This window comes from Aulonocara stuartgranti (assembly GCF_965226115.1).
Source record: "Aulonocara stuartgranti genome assembly, chromosome: 22".
Classification (NCBI taxonomy): domain Eukaryota; kingdom Metazoa; phylum Chordata; class Actinopteri; order Cichliformes; family Cichlidae; genus Aulonocara; species Aulonocara stuartgranti.
The window spans coordinates 12,542,603-12,560,969 of record NC_138957.1 but is presented as its reverse complement, the minus strand read 5'-3'; the positions used below and the strand labels follow the sequence as shown (position 1 = coordinate 12,560,969).

Sequence of the window (18,367 nt, the reverse complement as noted above, 5' to 3'; positions counted from 1 at the left end):
TTTCATAATTTTGGACTTCTACACCACCACAACAGGCTTAAAATGAAACAAGGATTCAATTAAAGTGCAGATTTGCACTTAAGCAGAGATAAAAGATCCTAGGGTAATTTGTGAACCCACAATATGAGCTCGACATGTGCAGCATCCAATTCTATTACACACAGACACTGTGAATGAGTGAACACAATCCCCCCACTCCTCATCCAGTGTTTCTTCTATGCGGTCTCCAGGGTAACTCTTGGTAGCATCTTCACCATGGCAATAAACATCTTTGCTCACTACTGCAGAGCGCTGGCAGTTTCCATAGAAACAGTGCCAACTATGCGGTTAAATGTATCTGCAAAAAGCATCGCACGGGTACCCTGAATGTAGCAACGAGCGATCTGATTGGTGCAAAAATACAGCATCAAAGCCATCTACCGTTATGATAACTTGGTTGCTGGTTAATTCGGAACTGGACGGAACCGGTTACTGCCAGTAAAACCGTTTAATCCAGTCAATTTAATTTATACCAGCGACAAGACTGAACCAGTATAGTAGTAGTAATAATAATAATAATAATAATGTTACAGCAGTAACGGCTCCCCGTTGCTCGGCAACAGAACCCTCCTCCTGTCTCCTGTGCTCACAGCGCATGCGCGCGGTCGTCAGCTGGGCGCCGATGACGCAGCATCATGGCGGCTTCCACTCTGAGCGTGCAGGGTGCTCTGCGGAGAGCAATGGTCCCGTCTTTAGTAGTGATTTTGGGAGCTACCGGCACCGGCAAGTCTAAGCTAGCGATCGAGATCGGAAAACGGCTTCAGGGGGAAATAATCAGCGCCGACTCCATGCAGGTAGGAACACGAGGGAATGCGCAGGGAGTCCTTGACATGGCAGCCATTATGCTTTACATGACCCTCCGGTTGTTGAAATATTTGGAGAAAGGGAGAGCAAAACGTGAAAATAAATAAATAAATAAGGTAGATCCGAATTCAGAGAAGCAGCACGTCATGTAAGGTGGTGCTGACTAATAGAGAAGACGTAGAAGGCCAGATCAGTGCGCCAGATAGCAGACAATAGGAAAATAAAACGTCAAGACGTAAAATATGAAACTTCGTCAGACGGTCATTATAGCATAGTTTAACAGATGTAACGCTTACCTTAGAGGTCTTCGAGCAGCGGAGGGGTAAGTGTTTCAAAATTTGTCTGATCTGCTTTAGCTTTGGTTTGTAGCACCCACAGACTGTATATAAAAGATGGACGCAACCACCTTGATGTTGGTTTCTGGTTGCATTTTAAAACATCAGTGTTGGTACTTTGGCCCTTTTTGGAGGCAAACTTGACCGTATTTATTCTTCTATGGCTGAAGTGCACTGTCATCAGCTAAAGCTAGCAAGCGTAGTTAGCATAAACTGTGCAGGTGCAAACACAAAAACCTGCTAATTCAAGCTTATTAGCAGGTAGTAGCATTTCACCAAAGCTAGGTGCAAATCTGTCAGTTCTTTTCTGCCTCACATACCTCCTCTGAAGTTGCTCTGAAAGTTGAGATTGTCTACAGAGAAACCAAAAGTTTCTTCATAGCCACTGTCACAATTTTGTAGCTGAATTTGAGAATGAGTTGGTTTTGGAGCCAACTTTAGATCATTAGAGGAGCTGTAGTTTTCTGAGGTTAGCTCTTGGTTGTTGGATGGTATTATTCAGTAACATAAAATACATATACATATGGATCTCTGTATTATCAAGCATGAAAAATACATATAGGAAGTGCTTAATAGATGTCAGGACTTCACTCAACTATCACCATTTTTAGTGAGGTGTTCATTTTTACTCATTTATTTGCAATAAATAAGTAAAAATAAAATTCATACTTGTGTAGCAGTGAAGACTATGGTAGAGAAAGACTTGTCAGAGTGATATCTTTGGTTGGAACCTGTGCAGTGTTGCACAGCGTAAGCATGAATATAGATGAGTCACACCTGCAAGCCAAATCTGGCCAAATTTCTGACCAGGCACCAGAAAGTTTTGTCCCTCCTTGCTGCAGCAGCAACTTTACTGCACCTTCAAGCTAACAAGCTAGCTATCAGAGGATAACATCAAAAATGAAAAATGCTAATGGAGGCAGTCAACCTTAAGAGAGTTGGGAGACAGAGTAGTTTGTTTCATCATTTGGAATACACACCAGCACCCATAAAAAGTTATTGGTGTAGCTAAGGAGTGAGGAGTTTAAAGCGGAACTTGTACAAAGTGTGTCATTTGAAGTGGAGACGATAGGTTAAGGTAACACTTAAATATCATCTGGTTATTTACTGAATTCATTTTAATCTGATGTGACCTCAATATAGACTAATCAATGTTACGTCATTATAACTAAAAAAAGTAAAAACAAATATTATTTATAAGAGCAGAGCTACAGATTAAAAATGTCCAAGGCGAAGCGGTCAAAAGTCTGGCTGTACTTCACAGCAAAATATGCAAACTCAGCAGCCTGCAACAAGTGCTTTAAGCTGATACTGTGATACTGTCAAAGGAGGTAACACCTCAAATCTGATGAGACACCTGGCTACGCATAGCGTTTTTTTTAAAAGCCGAGAAATGCACCATATTTGATAGCTTGCTGTGAGACCTCACACCAAGCACATCTACTGCGGGTGTGGTCCCTGTTATCGGACCCAGAGTTAGCAACATCCCCCAAGAACCCGAAGAGTACAGTCCTGGCCCCTAGTCCTGCTAGTGTAGCAGAAATGATGACGGATGATGATGGCAGCAGCAGCCGTTCTTCTCTGCGTGAGTAGCTTAATGTTGTTCGTGTGTAATTTACGTTGAGTAGGCTAACCACGTTATTACATTAACGCATGTAAGGTGAACTAGCAAACACTGTCGTAGTTACATGCGGCTGTCTTCTTGTTTGATGGCAGATACTCCCTTCACCCTGGCCAAAAAGGCTAAAATGACCAAAGAAAAAGTGGAAAACAGTTAAACATGAGAGGTTTTTGGACAAAGTTTGTGTTTTTTCCATTGTTTAAGCACTGCTTCCAGCCAAGAGTGATACCATATATGCCCCATAGCTGCAGAAAAGGCTAACATTGTTATCTTTTTACAAAAAACAGCTGAACATGAGAGGTTTTTGGACCAATTTTGTGTTCTCCATTCTTTAAGCACCGGTTTGAGCACCGTTTAAGCACCGGCACCGTTTCAAAAGTACCGGTTTGGCACCGGTATCAGATAAAACCTAAACGATACTAGAGATGGCACGATACCACTTTTTTATGTCCGATACCGATACCGATATCATAAATTTGGATATCTGCCGATACCGATATGAATCCGATATAGTGTTTTTTAATCAACAAAACTGTTTTTTAAATATCTTGCTGCATTTTGTATAAGTTCATACTCAAGTTTAAAACAACTAAACTAAAGCTATTCTGTTATACCTGTATGCAAAAAAAAAAATTTTCATAGTTCAGCAATACTGATCAATCTAATAAACTTAAACCTACACCATCCTCCCTATTCAGGTATTTTAAAGAGTACTTAGCATAAATATTAAGCAACCTAACTAATAGGGTTCCAACTCCCAGCAACAACAAAAATAAATAAATAAAAAATAGGGAACCACCCCTCACGCTCCACCTCATGATGCTTAATCGACGTAATCAACCTTAATTTGATGCAGTGTGAAAAAAAATGCACAGAAATCAATTATTTTTCAAGAAATATTAAATAGATTCAACATCTTTCTTCAACAAAATTGCAGACTGCACAGATGGTACCTTCCCAAAGGAAAAAGTACTATAGCTTACTAGGGTATATATATTAGACTTAATAGTTACTATATACAGTAATTGACTTCTATTCATTTTACATCAAATTAAAACTTTGGGTGTCAGATAATTATTTATTAAAAGCTAGACATTTTAAATGAGAATAAGAAAGAAAAGTATGTCTTTGTGCCCCCTTTTCCCTGTTAATGCCCTATCGGCCCCCCTGGCTAAACTTTGCTAGATCCGCCCCTGCACAGTTACCAGCGTCAGCTACGTAGAAAAAGATCCTCGAGTAGAAAGTAATAATAAATAAATTCTAACAACAGCTTATCAAGCTTAAATGTGCTGCTGTTGTTCAGCCGCTGGTTTCCTCTTTCTGGTGCAAAGTGGGCCAAAAGCAAACTAGAGACACGGACTCGCGACAGAAAAGCCGATCAGCTGATCGTTAAGCAGTTTCACCATTGAAGTAGCAGCAGGAGAGGCAGTCGCTTGTTAAGCTTAACGCAGGAATGCTTTACAAACATTCAGAGATGGACTTACACACTTGCTTTACTTCTCTCGGGATAACTTTGTCGGAGATGAAATGCCGGGTTGCTAGCGAAGCTCCACATGCTATCCAGACCACCGACAGGTCCCGCATGCCACAGCCGCTCTATCACGTGATGCATACTGCTCCGACGTGCTAACGTTCTGAGGTGAGTTACGGCGTGTTGCAAGTTTTGTGAGGTGCTTTCGTTATATTTAATGGATCGGATTACATTTTTTTATTTTTCTCCGATATCCGATCCAGTAATTTAGGTCAGTATCGGACCGATACCGATACGTAATATCGGATCGGTCCATCTCTAAACGATACCCAGCCCTACATAACAGTCAGATAAGTCAAAATTTACTCAGCTCATTCTTCTTGCTTCCTCCACTTCCGTACCATTGATTCATTAATGTTGAATTCTCTCGCAGCTGCTCTATTCCCGTGTGGTTGCAGTATGTTAATAACTAACCTTGTAATGTGGATGGATTACAGTGGGGCAAAAAAGTATTTAGTCAGCCACCGATTGTGCAAGTTCCCCCACCTAAAATGATGACAGAGGTCAGTAATTTGCACCAGAGGTACACTTCAACTGTGAGAGACAGAATGTGAAAAAAAAAATCCATGAATCCACATGGTAGGATTTGTGAAGAATTTATTCGTAAATCAGGGTGGAAAATAAGTATTTGGTCAATAACAAAAATACAACTCAATACTTTGCAACATAACCTTTGTTGGCAATAACAGAGGTCAAACGTTTACTATAGGTCTTTACCAGGTTTGCACACACAGTAGCTGGTATTTTGGCCCATTCCTCCATGCAGATCTTCTCGAGAGCAGTGATGTTTTGGGGCTGTCGCCGAGCAACACGGACTTTCAACTCCCGCCACAGATTTTCTATGGGGTTGAGGTCTGGAGACTGGCTAGGCCACTCCAGTACTTTCAAATGCTTCTTACGGAGCCACTCCTTTGTTGCCCGGGCGGTGTGTTTTGGATCATTGTCACGTTGGAAGACCCAGCCTCGTTTCATCTTCAAAGTTCTCACTGATGGAAGGAGGTTTTGGCTCAAAATCTCACGATACATGGCCCCATTCATTCTGTCCTTAACACGGATCAGTCGTCCTGTCCCCTTGGCAGAAAAACAGCCCCATAGCATGATGTTTCCACCCCCATGCTTCACAGTAGGTATGGTGTTCTTGGGATGCAACTCAGTATTCTTCTTCCTCCAAACACGACGAGTTGAGTTTATACCAAAAAGTTCTACTTTGGTTTCATCTGACCACATGACATTCTCCCAATCCTCTGCCAGAGAGCACATGGATGATACAGCAAACTTCAGACGGGCCTGGACATGCACTGGCTTCAGCAGCGGAACACGTCTGGCACTGCGGGATTTGATTCCCTGCCGTTGTAGTGTGTTACTGATGGTGACCTTTGTTACTTTGGTCCCAGCTCTCTGCAGGTCATTCACCAGGTCCCCCCGTGTGGTTCTGGGATCTTTGCTCACCGTTCTCATGATCATTTTGACCCCATGGGATGAGATCTTGCGTGGAGCCCCAGATCGAGGGAGATTATCAGTGGTCTTGTATGTCTTCCATTTTCTGATGATTGCTCCCACAGTTGATTTTTTCACACCAAGCTGCTTGCCTATTGTAGATTCACTCTTCCCAGTCTGGTGCAGGTCTACAATACTTTTCCTGGTGTCCTTCGAAAGCTCTTTGGTCTTGGCCATGGCGGAGTTTGGAGTCTGACTGTTTGAGGCTGTGGACAGGTGTCTTTTATACAGATGATGAGTTCAAACAGGTGCCATTCATACAGGTAACGAGTGGGGGACAGAAAAGCTTCTTACAGAAGACGTTACAGGTCTGTGAGAGCCAGAGATTTTCCTTGTTTGAGGTGACCAAATACTTATTTTCCACCCTAATTTACGAATAAATTCTTTACAAATCCTACCATGTGGATTCATGGATTTTTTTTTTTTCACATTCTGTCTCTCACAATTGAAGTGTACCTCTGGTGCAAACTACTGACCTCTGTCATCATTTTAAGTGGGGGAACTTGCACAATCGGTGGCTGACTAAATACTTTTTTGCCCCACTGTATCTCAGTTGTTCTCCTGACTGAAGTTTGGGCCATTTACAGCATCCTGCCATGCGATTGCATTTGTCCATAACCCTCGGGAACCGTCACGGTACAGCTTCCTAGCTTACCCAAGTTCTACTAAAACATTTTTTGACAAATTTTTGAGCGCCGTGTACCACATAAAATCGGTTTGAGGTCAGTAAGTACAACCAGAATGCGAATTTGCCTTATAATCTAGTGCACCAGATTATAAGGCGCCCTGTTGATTTTTGAGAAAATTAAAGGGTGATATTGCAAGTTTATTATTTTCTAGTGATTTTGAAGTTTGTTTAATCTTAAGGTTGAATGGAGATTTGTAGAAATGAGTGCAAGGACACAATTAGGACCCAGAGCAGGGATCCTTTGTTTACAGTAAGGATCAGCTGTTAGCGCTGCGTCCCGCAGCGGTACTGCTGGCGGACAGACCCGACATTCCCAGCGAGCTGAGGAGGAAAAGACGGGGGTGTCGTGCTGGGAAGGAGCGCCGTCGCCCGAGAAGGAGATGTTATCGACCATCTCTTCCTTCTGTAATCATTGGAAACGTAAGATCTTTGCCCAATAAGATGGATGAGCTCACGTCGCTAACCTGGTCACAGAGGGAGTACCGGCAATGTAGCATGATGATGCTAACGGAGTCGTGGCTAACACCGCTAACTCCGGACACAAGCGTGACACTACCGGGATTTCAGATGCTGCGAGCGGACAGGACGAGAGAGAGCGGTAAGAGGAAAGGAGGGGGACTGGCAGTTTTTGTGAACGACAGATGGTGTAACCCTGGGCACATCACTGTGAAAGAACAACTCTGCAGCAGAGACATTGAGCTGTTAGCCGTTAGCATGCGTCCGTACTATCTGCCCCGGGAATTCTCGCATGTTATTGCAATAACAGCGTATGTCCCCCCCCTCGGCCAACGCGGATGCAGCCTGTGACACTCTCCACTCAGTGGTCAGCAGACTGCAAACACAATCTCCGAGAGCCCTTCTCATAATATCAGGGGACTTCAATCATGCCTCTTTGGACTCCACACTGCCCACCTTCACCCAGTATGTGACCTGCTCAACCAGAGACAATAAAACACTGGACTTACTGTATGCCAATGCTGAAGAGGCATACAGTTCATCACCTCTCCCTCCACTGGGCAAATCTGACCACAACCTGGTGCACCTTGTCCCTGTGTATGAGCCCTTAGTGCGCAGGGTGCCACCAGCCACCCGCACAGTGCAGAGATGGTCAGAGGAGAGCGAGGAGGCTCTTAAGGACTGTTTTGAGTCGACTGTGTGGGAGGTGATCTGTGACGACCATGGAGAGGACATCGACAGCCTTACTACATGCATTACTGACTATATTAATTTCTGTGTGGATAACACCGTACCTACCAGGACTGTACGGTGTTTCTCCAACAACAAACCTTGGATTACCCCAGAAATTAAAGCTGTCCTCAAGCAGAAGAGGAGGGCCTTCAAAGACAAAGAGGAGTTGAAAAGGGTGCAGAGAGAGTTGAGGGGACTGATAAGGAATGGGAAGGACAGCTACAGGCAGAAGATGGAGAACCAGCTTCAGCAAAACAACGTTGGTGAAGTCTGGAGAGGCCTCAGAACCATCTCAGGCCACAAACAGCAGAACTCTCTGCCTGGGAGGGATGTGAGGTGGGCAAATGAACTGAATCATTTCTTCAACAGATTTGATTCAACCATGAGACAGTCTACAACATCGGCTGCAGACTCACCCACCCCCACTGCTGCTGTTCCACCTCTGACACCTCAGACACTTCACACCTCCTCTATTCACCCTGCTCACTCCCCCCCACCCCCAACAACAGCATCCAATACACACTCAACACAAGGCTCCAGCCTGTCTCTCTCAACCACCCAGGTTAGGAGGGAACTGAGGAGGATTAATGGCAAGAAGGCAGCGGGCCCAGATGGCATCAGCTCGAGGGTCGTCAGGTCCTGCGCGGACCAACTGTGTGGGGTGATGGAGCACCTCTTCAACCTGAGCCTGAGGTTGGGAAGAGTCCCACAGCTCTGGAAAACCTCCTGTGTTGTACCAGTGCCAAAGACTTCACGCCCCAAGGACCTCAACAGCTACAGGCCGGTGGCTCTGACATCCCACCTGATGAAGACCCTGGAGCGGTTGGTCCTGGCTCAGCTTCGGCGCCTAACAAGCTCATCACTGGACCCACTTCAGTTTGCCTACCAGCCTGGCATTGGCGCGGATGATGCCGTCATTCACCTCCTACATCGTTCCCTCGCTCACCTGGAGACCGCTGGAAGCACTGTGAGAATCATGTTCTTTGATTTCTCCAGTGCCTTCAACACTATTCTTCCCTCGGTTCTGAAGGACAAGCTGGAGAACTCTGGAGTGGACCATCACCTCACTACCTGGATTTTGGACTACCTCACCGACCGACCACAGTATGTGAGGACTCAGGGCTGTGTGTCGGACAGGGTCGTCTGCAGTACGGGGGCCCCACAGGGAACGGTTCTGGCTCCGTTCCTCTTCACCATCTACACTGCAGACTTCTCCCACAATTCCACCCAGTGCTTCCTGCAGAAGTTCTCTGATGACTCTGCAATAGTCGGCCTCATCACTGATGGGGACGACAAGGAGTACAGAGGACTGACTCAAGACTTTGTGGACTGGTGCCAGCTGAACTACCTCCAGATCAACGCCAGTAAAACCAAGGAGCTGGTGGTAGACTTCCGCAGGCACAAGCATTCTCCACTGCAACCACTGAACATCCAGGGTATGGACATTGAGGCTGTGGACAGAGCAGGCTGTACCTGCTGCGGAGACTCAGGTCGTTTGGGGTGGAGGGCCCACTCCTGAAGACCTTCTATGACTCTGTGGTGGCTTCTGCTATCTTTTATGGTGTGGTCTGCTGGGGCGGCAGCATCTCTGCTGGGGACAGGAAGAGACTGAACAGGGTGATCCGAAGGGCCAGCTCTGTTCTAGGATGCCCTCTGGACCCAGTGGAGGTGGTGAGTGACAGGAGAATGGCGGCTAAGCTGTCATCCCTGTTGGACAACGTCTCCCACCCCATGCAGCAGACTGTGACAGCACTGAGCAGCTCCTTCAGTGGGAGACTGCGGCACCCACGGTGTGGGACGGAGAGATTTCGCAGGTCTTTCCTCCCCACTGCTGTCAGACTCCACAACAAAGACTTTAACTGAACAAACACACACATCCACACATGTGCAATAACACTAAGTGCAATAATCTTTTCTGGCATCGTTGTATTTTTACTCAGTTGTATATAGCATTCGTATTCTATTTTTATCTTATTGTATATTTTTATTCTATTTTATTCTACTGTATATAGTATATTATTTTATTCTATTCTGTACAGTTGTGTACTGTATTTATTCTTATTGTATTCTAATTTTTGCGTCATAACTTTTGCACTGTCCACTTCCTGCTGTGACAAAACAAATTTCCCACGTGTGGGACTAATAAAGGTTATCTTATCTTATCTTATCTTAAAGAGTGACTGTTATTCTTTTACATCAGGAAATGCTCCACACACACTATGAGTGGCTGTCGTGTTCAGGCTTATATGTCCAGGTGGCAGCCTACTTGCAGAACTGTAATCGCATTGCATGCATTTTATTGACTTGGTGGCGTCGTGGAAAAGCAGCTGTTTTTGCTGACTGCTTTAACCTTTATGTGGACTGCATTGTACGTGAGTAGACTGAGCCGGATTTGCATTTTCAGGAAAATTGAAGCGTGTCAGAAAGTTGTTTTATGCCAACCTCTGATTCAGTTAGTCATCCATCCATTTTCTTAATTGCTTATCAGGGTCGTAGGGAAGGAGGGGACTGGACCCTATCCCAGCTGTCATAGGGCGAGAGGCGAGGCACTCCCTGGAAAGGTCACCAGTCTGTTGCAGTGCTGGTGTGAGTCTCATGAGTTTGCCAGCCTTTCTCCAACGTGGCTTTAAGACTGTTGTTCTGTTGGTGTCTTTCATGGTTAATACAGTCAGTATCACAGCATTGTATACTACACAGATATACCTGTTCACTCGAGTTGTTAAACTTCAAGCAGAGTAAAGGTTTGGTGGAGGTAGGGGTCAGGTAGAGGTTACAGGCTGTGTCAGTTTTAGGGAAATGAATGTAAATGAGTGCAATGTTCTCTGCAGCGATGGAGGCACGCCTCTTTGTGCGTGTCTCTGTGTCAAAGCAGTGACATTTAAAATCTCTCACACTTGTGTCATCCCCTCACCTCTCTCTCAGCCCCACCCTGCCGTTTGGTTCCCAGGCTCTGTTACCACAGCAACCAGAAAGGCACATTCACTTCTCACAGAGAAAGCTGGGTGCTGGTTTGAGTCTGGTTCATGTTATAGAACAGAAATGCACAGAGGGGGGAAAAAAAAATCCAGCTATCCACAGATGCCGGTGTCCTGCGGGGCTTTCTCTTATTTGGTAACTAATCACATCTTCCATCACCTTCCTTCCCCAACCCCCGTCTACCTGCTTCTTGATGTGCATTGTCCTTGAGAGCGTCTGTCCCTGTGGGGAGTTGCCTCTTCCAGCAGTCACCTGGTATTGGGCAAACTGGGTTACACTAATAACATTTCAGCCCAGAATATCTCGGCAACCAGCGGCCCTGGTTGGAGAGAAATTGTGGCCTAGTTACAGCACGGCAGCCCCGTCCGCAGCCTCCTTACAGTATCTGGCCTTGTTGCCTCCTGTCAGTGTGTGTGACAGCGAGAGAAAGCCGGAGAGACACGCAGACACGGAGCGAGTGAGAAAGTGGCTGCTTATGTGAGAATGGGGCTGTGTATAGGCTAGAGCTGGCCTGTGTTGTCTTTGGGATAGGAAACAGTCTGGGCTTGTTTGGGAGAAAGCAGCATTGTGCTGAGCTGGTGCATATTCAGCGCCGTGCTACGCCGGGCCCGGCAGCTGAGAGTGAATGGGCACGCTGTGGCCACTGGGAAGTGCCTATTGTCCCGTGGAGAATCGGTTCCCACACTCCCTAACACTCCTATTGTGTTCCTTCACCCCCCCCTCTCCTTCCCTCCCGACCACAGCCCCGGCCCCCAGCCCACAGTTCATTGGACATGCAGGGGGATATTATTCACTCATTAAACGAACATGCTATCCATGGCAAACGCACAAGTGGCTCGCTGTACTGTCACTGAATGAGGCTCTGACGAGCAGCGTAAACCCTCGGTTCCCAAAGTGGGGTCCAGGGACCAGCAGAGGTCCTTCAGTAAGAGCATTTGGAATTGGAACAACTGATTTTAAGTTTCACAGCCTTCATTGTTCCTGTCATCGCACCGGGTGTCTGCAAGTCTGAGCTGTGTTAAATAGGCAGTTATTTAAAGCTCCTGATGGTGCACAGAGAGAGAACCTCAGGTGCACATGTTCACTATTAGATTATTCCGGAACTGGGTTAGTAGTTGCATTACAGCATATCTTTAGCTAAATTTAACTGGACTTGATGCCCTTTTGCGTTTAATTTTCTGTAATTCCTTTTCTTGTACTGGTTGCAGAGATTAGATTGTACCATTTTTCTCCTTTTCCTTTTCTCTCCAATTTACAGGTTTCATTGACCTTTGATTCAAGTAAAGGTTCAATTAAAAAGGTCTTTGGGGGGGACTTAAGTTTGGCTGTTTTAATTTGATCATTGATCCACTGTGGCAAGGGGATGTGTATGTGTGCACACATGGTTTCCTAAATTAAATTTGAAAAAAAAAAAAAGCTCTTTATAACAGAACCTTTATCTGCAAATTCTTTATTTATCAGGTAATTTGTGATAAATAAATGGTGATGCAGTGCTGGCTGGTAGTCTTTATTCTTCTCTGCAGTGCCAGGTGAGCTTTTGTTCAGCCACACATGAACCAGTTCCCCAGCTGATGTTATGTCTGGTTCCACTTGCATGTCCTCCAGTTGGAGCAAGTCTCCAGAACTGAAGTCGTCAGTAGCTGCAGTACAAAGCAGTGGAGCTGGAGCTCGTCCCACATTGAGACGATACACTCTCAATACAGCGGATTGTTCACTAGTAAATTTGTCACGAATGGCGTCCTTCTCTCTGACTGGGGGAAAATGGAAAATAAAAATGCATAAATGAGCAGCCAGAGTGACAGATCCACTCAGGCTGCTGTTACTGGTGACGCAAACGGCAAATCTTTGATCAGTTGTACATTCTCGGGAGGCTGCTGAAGGATGCGACTTAACGGAGGTGGTCATGGGGGAAAACTGTCACACAAAGATTCTCTTTGAGGGAGGGATGACTCCCAAATAAATCCGAAGCACCGTTTGACCAGATTTAAGTCCTGAACTCAGATTTCATTGAGAATTTTTGGACTCAGCTGGCATCAGTTTGAGTTGAAAAAGGCAGCCTGCAGTTTGATGTTTTGTCAAGGTTTTTCGAATCTCATTGTTTTGTGTGTTCTCATTGTTCTGTGATTTGTGGATGTTTGTGTGTACAGCTGTTTAAGGGGATTGAACCGAAGGCCTTTGTTCCTTTGTGGGGTTGACTGGTTCCAACTTAACAGCAGCCTCCTTGTAAATAGTGGCGTCCACAGATGGTTGAGTAGCAGATTGTCGCCAACTGCCCTTGATTCCTTCGAATACACATCCAGGCAGCGTCGTGCTCTGAGTAAGAGTTTAGGTAATAATGTTGCTCTAGTCTTCGGTGTATGAATGAGATTGTGAAAAGGCAGACTGTGCAGACGTTTCCCTCTAGAGAGGAGAGATGTGTTCACGCACTGCCGCCGCGCTGATTGGACATGATGCAGAATTTGGTTGGCTCAGACGAGCTTTTGATGAGCTGCGACAGACGGACATTTGTTAATCAAGCATCACCTTGAGAGAGAGGATGATTTGTCAGGGCATCGCTTACTTACTGACAGTGCTTTGCAAGACATTATTGTTAATAACAAACTGTTGAAAGGTACTCTGTGGATCCCTCACTTTATTTGCCACTGCCCATATTTTCAGTTGTGATTCAGGTTTGTGATATCTGATAGTTTGGGCTTCTTGTACAACAAACACATGGGATATTTTGTTTTCCCAAGAAAATTTCAGGACATCAGCAAATTTTAAGAGACATCTGAGACATAAGTGGAAAATTGTGGATGAGCGTGTCTGTAAAGACCCAACAAGGATCCAAACTAAGAAACGTATGAGCCTGTTGTGTTGTTTTTGCAGACACATGCAGATAGTAGGGAAACAGGTCAAGACAGTTTCAAAAGACTGGTGGCAGGTAGAGCAGCTCGTTGTTGTCATAAAGCTGTAGTTAAGTGCTGTCTTTGTTGGGTATTAAGAGTTGTCCACTCAGGAAGCAGAAGTCCGGATGGATGCAGTGAATGAGGGCAGGCGGATGGTTGTTGTTCCAAAAGAAGATGGTAGGGTTAGGGCGCGATGGAGGCAGATGATCTGCTGTAGCAGCCCCTGAAGCTAGTAGCTGACAGAAGTATTGGTAGTAGTAGAAGAAGACCACCTAAGTACAAACATGCAAAACCAGCAATACAGTTTTGTTAATACTTCAAATTCAAAGTTTGTGCACATCTTGCGATATTTTCTCATGCTTTTGTTTATTTCCCACTTTTTTGTGCCAAGGAGACCAAGAACTCCACTCAATTAAAAAAAAAAAAAAACGAAACAAAAGTTATAATGACCGACCTGTTTGAAAGGCTTTCGGCTCTTCGTCACACGCTAGCAAAATGGAACAGATGACGCAATAGTTAAATGCCAAGCCCTGCACACGGGTAAATATGAAGATCAGTCAGCAGCGGTTGCATCCGCTCAGATTAGATCAGATTGTTTTTTGTTTGTGTGAACAGATTTTTCTCGCTTACTCACAGTCGCACGTTGAATGGATTTACTAACAACATATTCATCTCCAGGAACAGCGTAAAAGCACAGCGCTGGACTGTGTGAAAGGCGTGCCTCGCAGGGGTGGGGATGGGGTCGATTTACAACAGGTCGTGCACATGCGCGCCGTATATCTTGTGACCCTTCGCTTTATTCGCGTCTGAAAGAAGGTGCCGCTGTGTTTCTCTTAAGGACTGCATGAGCGGCGAATGGGTGGATGATTTGTCAGGCTTACTCATCTGCTGCCGAATGCGAAAAATGGGCCCGAGCAGCGGGAAAGCTGCCTTGTGTCATCGTGGCTCTTATACTCCTATGAAAGTGGAGGAGGAGGGGGGGGGGGTCTTTTGTAGTGAAAAACACCAAAGGGCTTATTTGCCTTTTTAAGTTGTAAATTTAGAACGTGATGGTTGTGTCGCTGTGATTTCACTCCTGTGAGGCAGCTTGCTCGTTCACAGGCTATGCTTATTACCGGCCAGAGCTTGTTACACTCACACACACGCTACACATGCATGCTACGCACAGAGGCATGGTGCTTGTCTACACATCAGACACATCCTACACTCTTATATCCCTCTAATTCTCAAGCAGTCATCCCTTCCTCCCCCTCCTTCGCTCTCATTGTACGTGTCTCTCTCTGTGTGTCTGCCGAGCCTGTGACCTGTCTGGGCTTTGACAGATCGGTGTGCATTGGAACTTAGGCAATGCTTCCTCCCACATCCAGTTTATTATGTACCTTTAGAAGTAATCTAAGCCAGTGTAGCAGAGCTCTAGAAAAACAACACAAAACTGACAAACTCCTATTTTGTGTGTCTCTGTGTGTGTGTAAGTGAATTGCAGTCTGCGGGTGTGGTGATGCGGTCAGGCACAGTCAGGCAGCATGGGAGAGGAGGATAGCAGGATGGAGGAAGAGGAAGAGAGGGGGCGGTGGGGCTACGCCATGAATGATTTATTAGTCTGGCATTACTGGGCCATTCCCCACAGAGAGACAGAGGAGAGGAAGATGGAGGGATAAATTGTTGAAGGATGGTGCCTTGAGGGGAAGGAAGGAAAGAAGGGGTAGAAAGAGAATGGGCAGTATTCATTTGTGAGCGTAACCGAGGAAAGGATTCCTGGAGACAGAGCTTACAGTCTATGTGCCGGAGCATGTGCCGCGGCCTCGGGGAGGCTGAACCGTGCCATTATCGACAGCTTCCCTCTGACCACGCTGTTGGTTTTTGATCAAAGCTTTCGGTATTTTAGTATTAAATGTTTAGCACGCTGTCGCTTTGCTGTTTGAGCGCTGCAGTGTGATTTAAATCATCATCGTGGGCTCGCTGAAATCGGAGCTCATGAAATACAAACTGCAGCACAAACACAGATTAGATCTGCGTTTGATTTGCAAAAACACTCGTGTGTTACTAAGTAACATGTGTTGATCAGACGGTGTCCAATAGTTTTTTTTTTTTTTTTTTTAAGCAACATATGGTATTAATGTGACGAGTTATCATTTTCTTTTTTCGTAAAATGTAACATTTATTAGCCTCTCACTGGGACTATGAGCATGAACGTGCATCACTTAAATGTCATTTAGACTTTTGCGAACTTTAATTATAGCCTAAGGATTATGAGATTACACCAATCAGCCACAACATTAAAATCCACGCCTACCTTGCACAGTAGTGCAGGTCCCCTTAATGTGCCTAGAAGAGATCTGGACTCATGGTAGTACCCTGTGGGTTGTGGGGTGGGGCATGTTGGTCATATTCCTTCAGCCGTTCTTGGACATGTTTTTTTTTGAGTGGACTTTACTTTGTTTTGGAGCCAGGTGCAGAATAAAATACATCTTCTATTACTTAAAGCTTCCGTTTAATTGAAAACGGGATGAAAATAACAGATTAAAAGTTTAAACTGAGAAGTTTGACTGCTGTTTGAAAAATATGTGCTTGCTTTGAATTCAGTGGTAGCAACATAGTTCAGAAAATTTGGAACCGGGCAGCAAATTGTTGCAGAAACAGTGCCATGGTTAAAAACTGCTTGTGTCATCTCACAACTAGGATTGGAAATGAAAACATACAAATTGCATTATTGGTGTCTTTCAGGCAGTTTGGTAGTTTAGTTGTGACACACACATATGGCGCTGTCAATTAACAGCATTTACCATAAATCCAAAGCACATCCAAAGCACAACCTCAGTCTGCGACTGGGGAGAGTGCCCGCCCTATGGAAGACATCCTGCATCGTCCCGGTCCCCAAAAAGAACCGGCCCAATGAGCTGAATGACTTCCGACCGGTGGCACTGACGTCACATCTTATGAAGACTCTAGAGCGGCTCTTCCTCAACCTCCTCCGACCACAGGTACAACATGCCCAGGACCCACTACAGTTTGCATACAAGGCGGGTGTCGGAGTGGAGGATGCCATCCTGTACCTCCTACACAGAGCCCACTCACACCTGGATGGGGGAAAAGGAACGGTCAGGATCCTGTTTCTTGACTTTTCCAGTGCCTTTAATACCATCCGGCCCTGTATGCTTCAGGAAAAACTGAACAGGATGGAGGTGGACCCCTGCCTGGTCGCTTGGATCTCCGACTACCTCACCGACAGACCACAGTACGTCAGGCTGAAGGACATCACGTCTGACACAGTGGTCAGCAGCACAGGAGCACCACAGGGAACTGTGCTGTCCCCTCTTCTCTTCACCCTGTACACCTCTGACTTCTGCTACAACTCTGAATTATGCCACATTCAGAAGTTTGCAGACGACACAGCCATCATGGGGTGTATCTGGGATGATCAGGAAGAGGAGTACAGAAGTCTGGTGAGGAACTTTGTCGCATGGAGTCACACAAACCACCTGCAACTCAACACCTCAAAGACTAAGGAACTGGTTGTGGACTTCGGGAGGTCTAGAGCAGGTCCACTGCCGGTTCAGATAGAGGGGGAGGAGGTGGAGGTGGTCAACAAGTACAAGTACCTCGGGCTGTGGGTGGACAATAAACTGGACTGGTCATGCAACACAGAGCACCTGTATAAAAAAGCCCAAAGCCGACTGTACTTCCTCAGGAGGCTGAGGTCTTTTAACATCTGCAGGAAGCTCCTGAGGATGTTTTACCAGTCGGTGGTTGCTGGAGTACTTTTCTATGCTGTGGTGTGCTGGGGGAGCAGCACAGCAAAGAAGGACTCATCCAGGCTGGAAAAACTGATCAGGAGGGCTAGCTCTGTGGTCGGCATGAAGCTGGACACTCTGGTGACAGTGGCAGAGAAAAGGACATTAAAGAAACTGATGGACATTATGGACAATGCCAGGCATCCTCTGCACACGGCCATTAACAACCAGAAGAGTCTGTTCAGTGACAGGTTGCTTCTCCCAAAGACAAGAACTAACAGACTTAAAAACTCCTTTGTCCCACACGCCATCAGACTGTTTAACTCCTCTCTGGAGGGGAGAGGGAGGGGAAACAGGAGGACAAAGGAGGGGGGAACAACTAAGCTGTAGTGCCTCTTCACCTCACTGTACAATACCTTTTGTGCAATACTTTTGTAAATAGTCAACAGTGCAATAGACCTCAATACTTGAAATGTGCAATTCATTCACTTGTATTTTTATTTTTTATTCCTATTTATTCTATTTATCCCCTTCGTATATTTTATTTATATTGTCTCTGTAATATATATATATATATATATATATATATATATATATATATATATATATATATATATATATATATATATATATATATATATATATATATATATAATATTCTGTAACTTCTGTCGGTGCTGTGCTTTTTTGGAAATCGAATTTCCCAGAGGAACCCACCCGAGGGATTAATAAAGTTCTATCTAATCTAATACAGGGAATGATGATGATTTGAGTGACGAGCTCTTTGCCCTCTACTGCGTCAGGCTTTTGAATTTTATGGTCTGTTATCTCTGGTATGTCTGGCTTTTAAAGGAATTTTTTACATTGAGACTACATCCGGGAAATTTTAAGCAGCGGGTTGTATGGAACAGCTGTGATTGGCACATCATCAGATAGTAATTTAAGGTGTGATTCATATGCTTTTGCTTTGTGGAGTATACATTTTCTGTATCTGTGGCTCGCATTCACCAGATAAAAGCCGCGGGCCTCTCAACTTGCGCAGCTCCAGTCATTGTTAGTGGGAGATGGA

The 18,367-nt window shown here is 45.2% G+C and overlaps 1 protein-coding gene across 1 annotated transcript in view; it reads left to right on the top strand.

The window, feature by feature from the left end:
• The first annotated feature begins 629 nt into the window (after positions 1–629).
• The window catches only part of trit1 (tRNA isopentenyltransferase 1), a 52,708-nt gene continuing 34,970 nt past the window's right edge, over positions 630–18,367 (top strand). Inside the window, exon 1 of the mRNA XM_082520773.1 lies at positions 630–833. Coding sequence (XP_082376899.1) covers positions 675–833 — 159 coding nt within the window. The 5' untranslated portion in view covers positions 630–674. The remainder of the gene's footprint in view (positions 834–18,367) is intronic.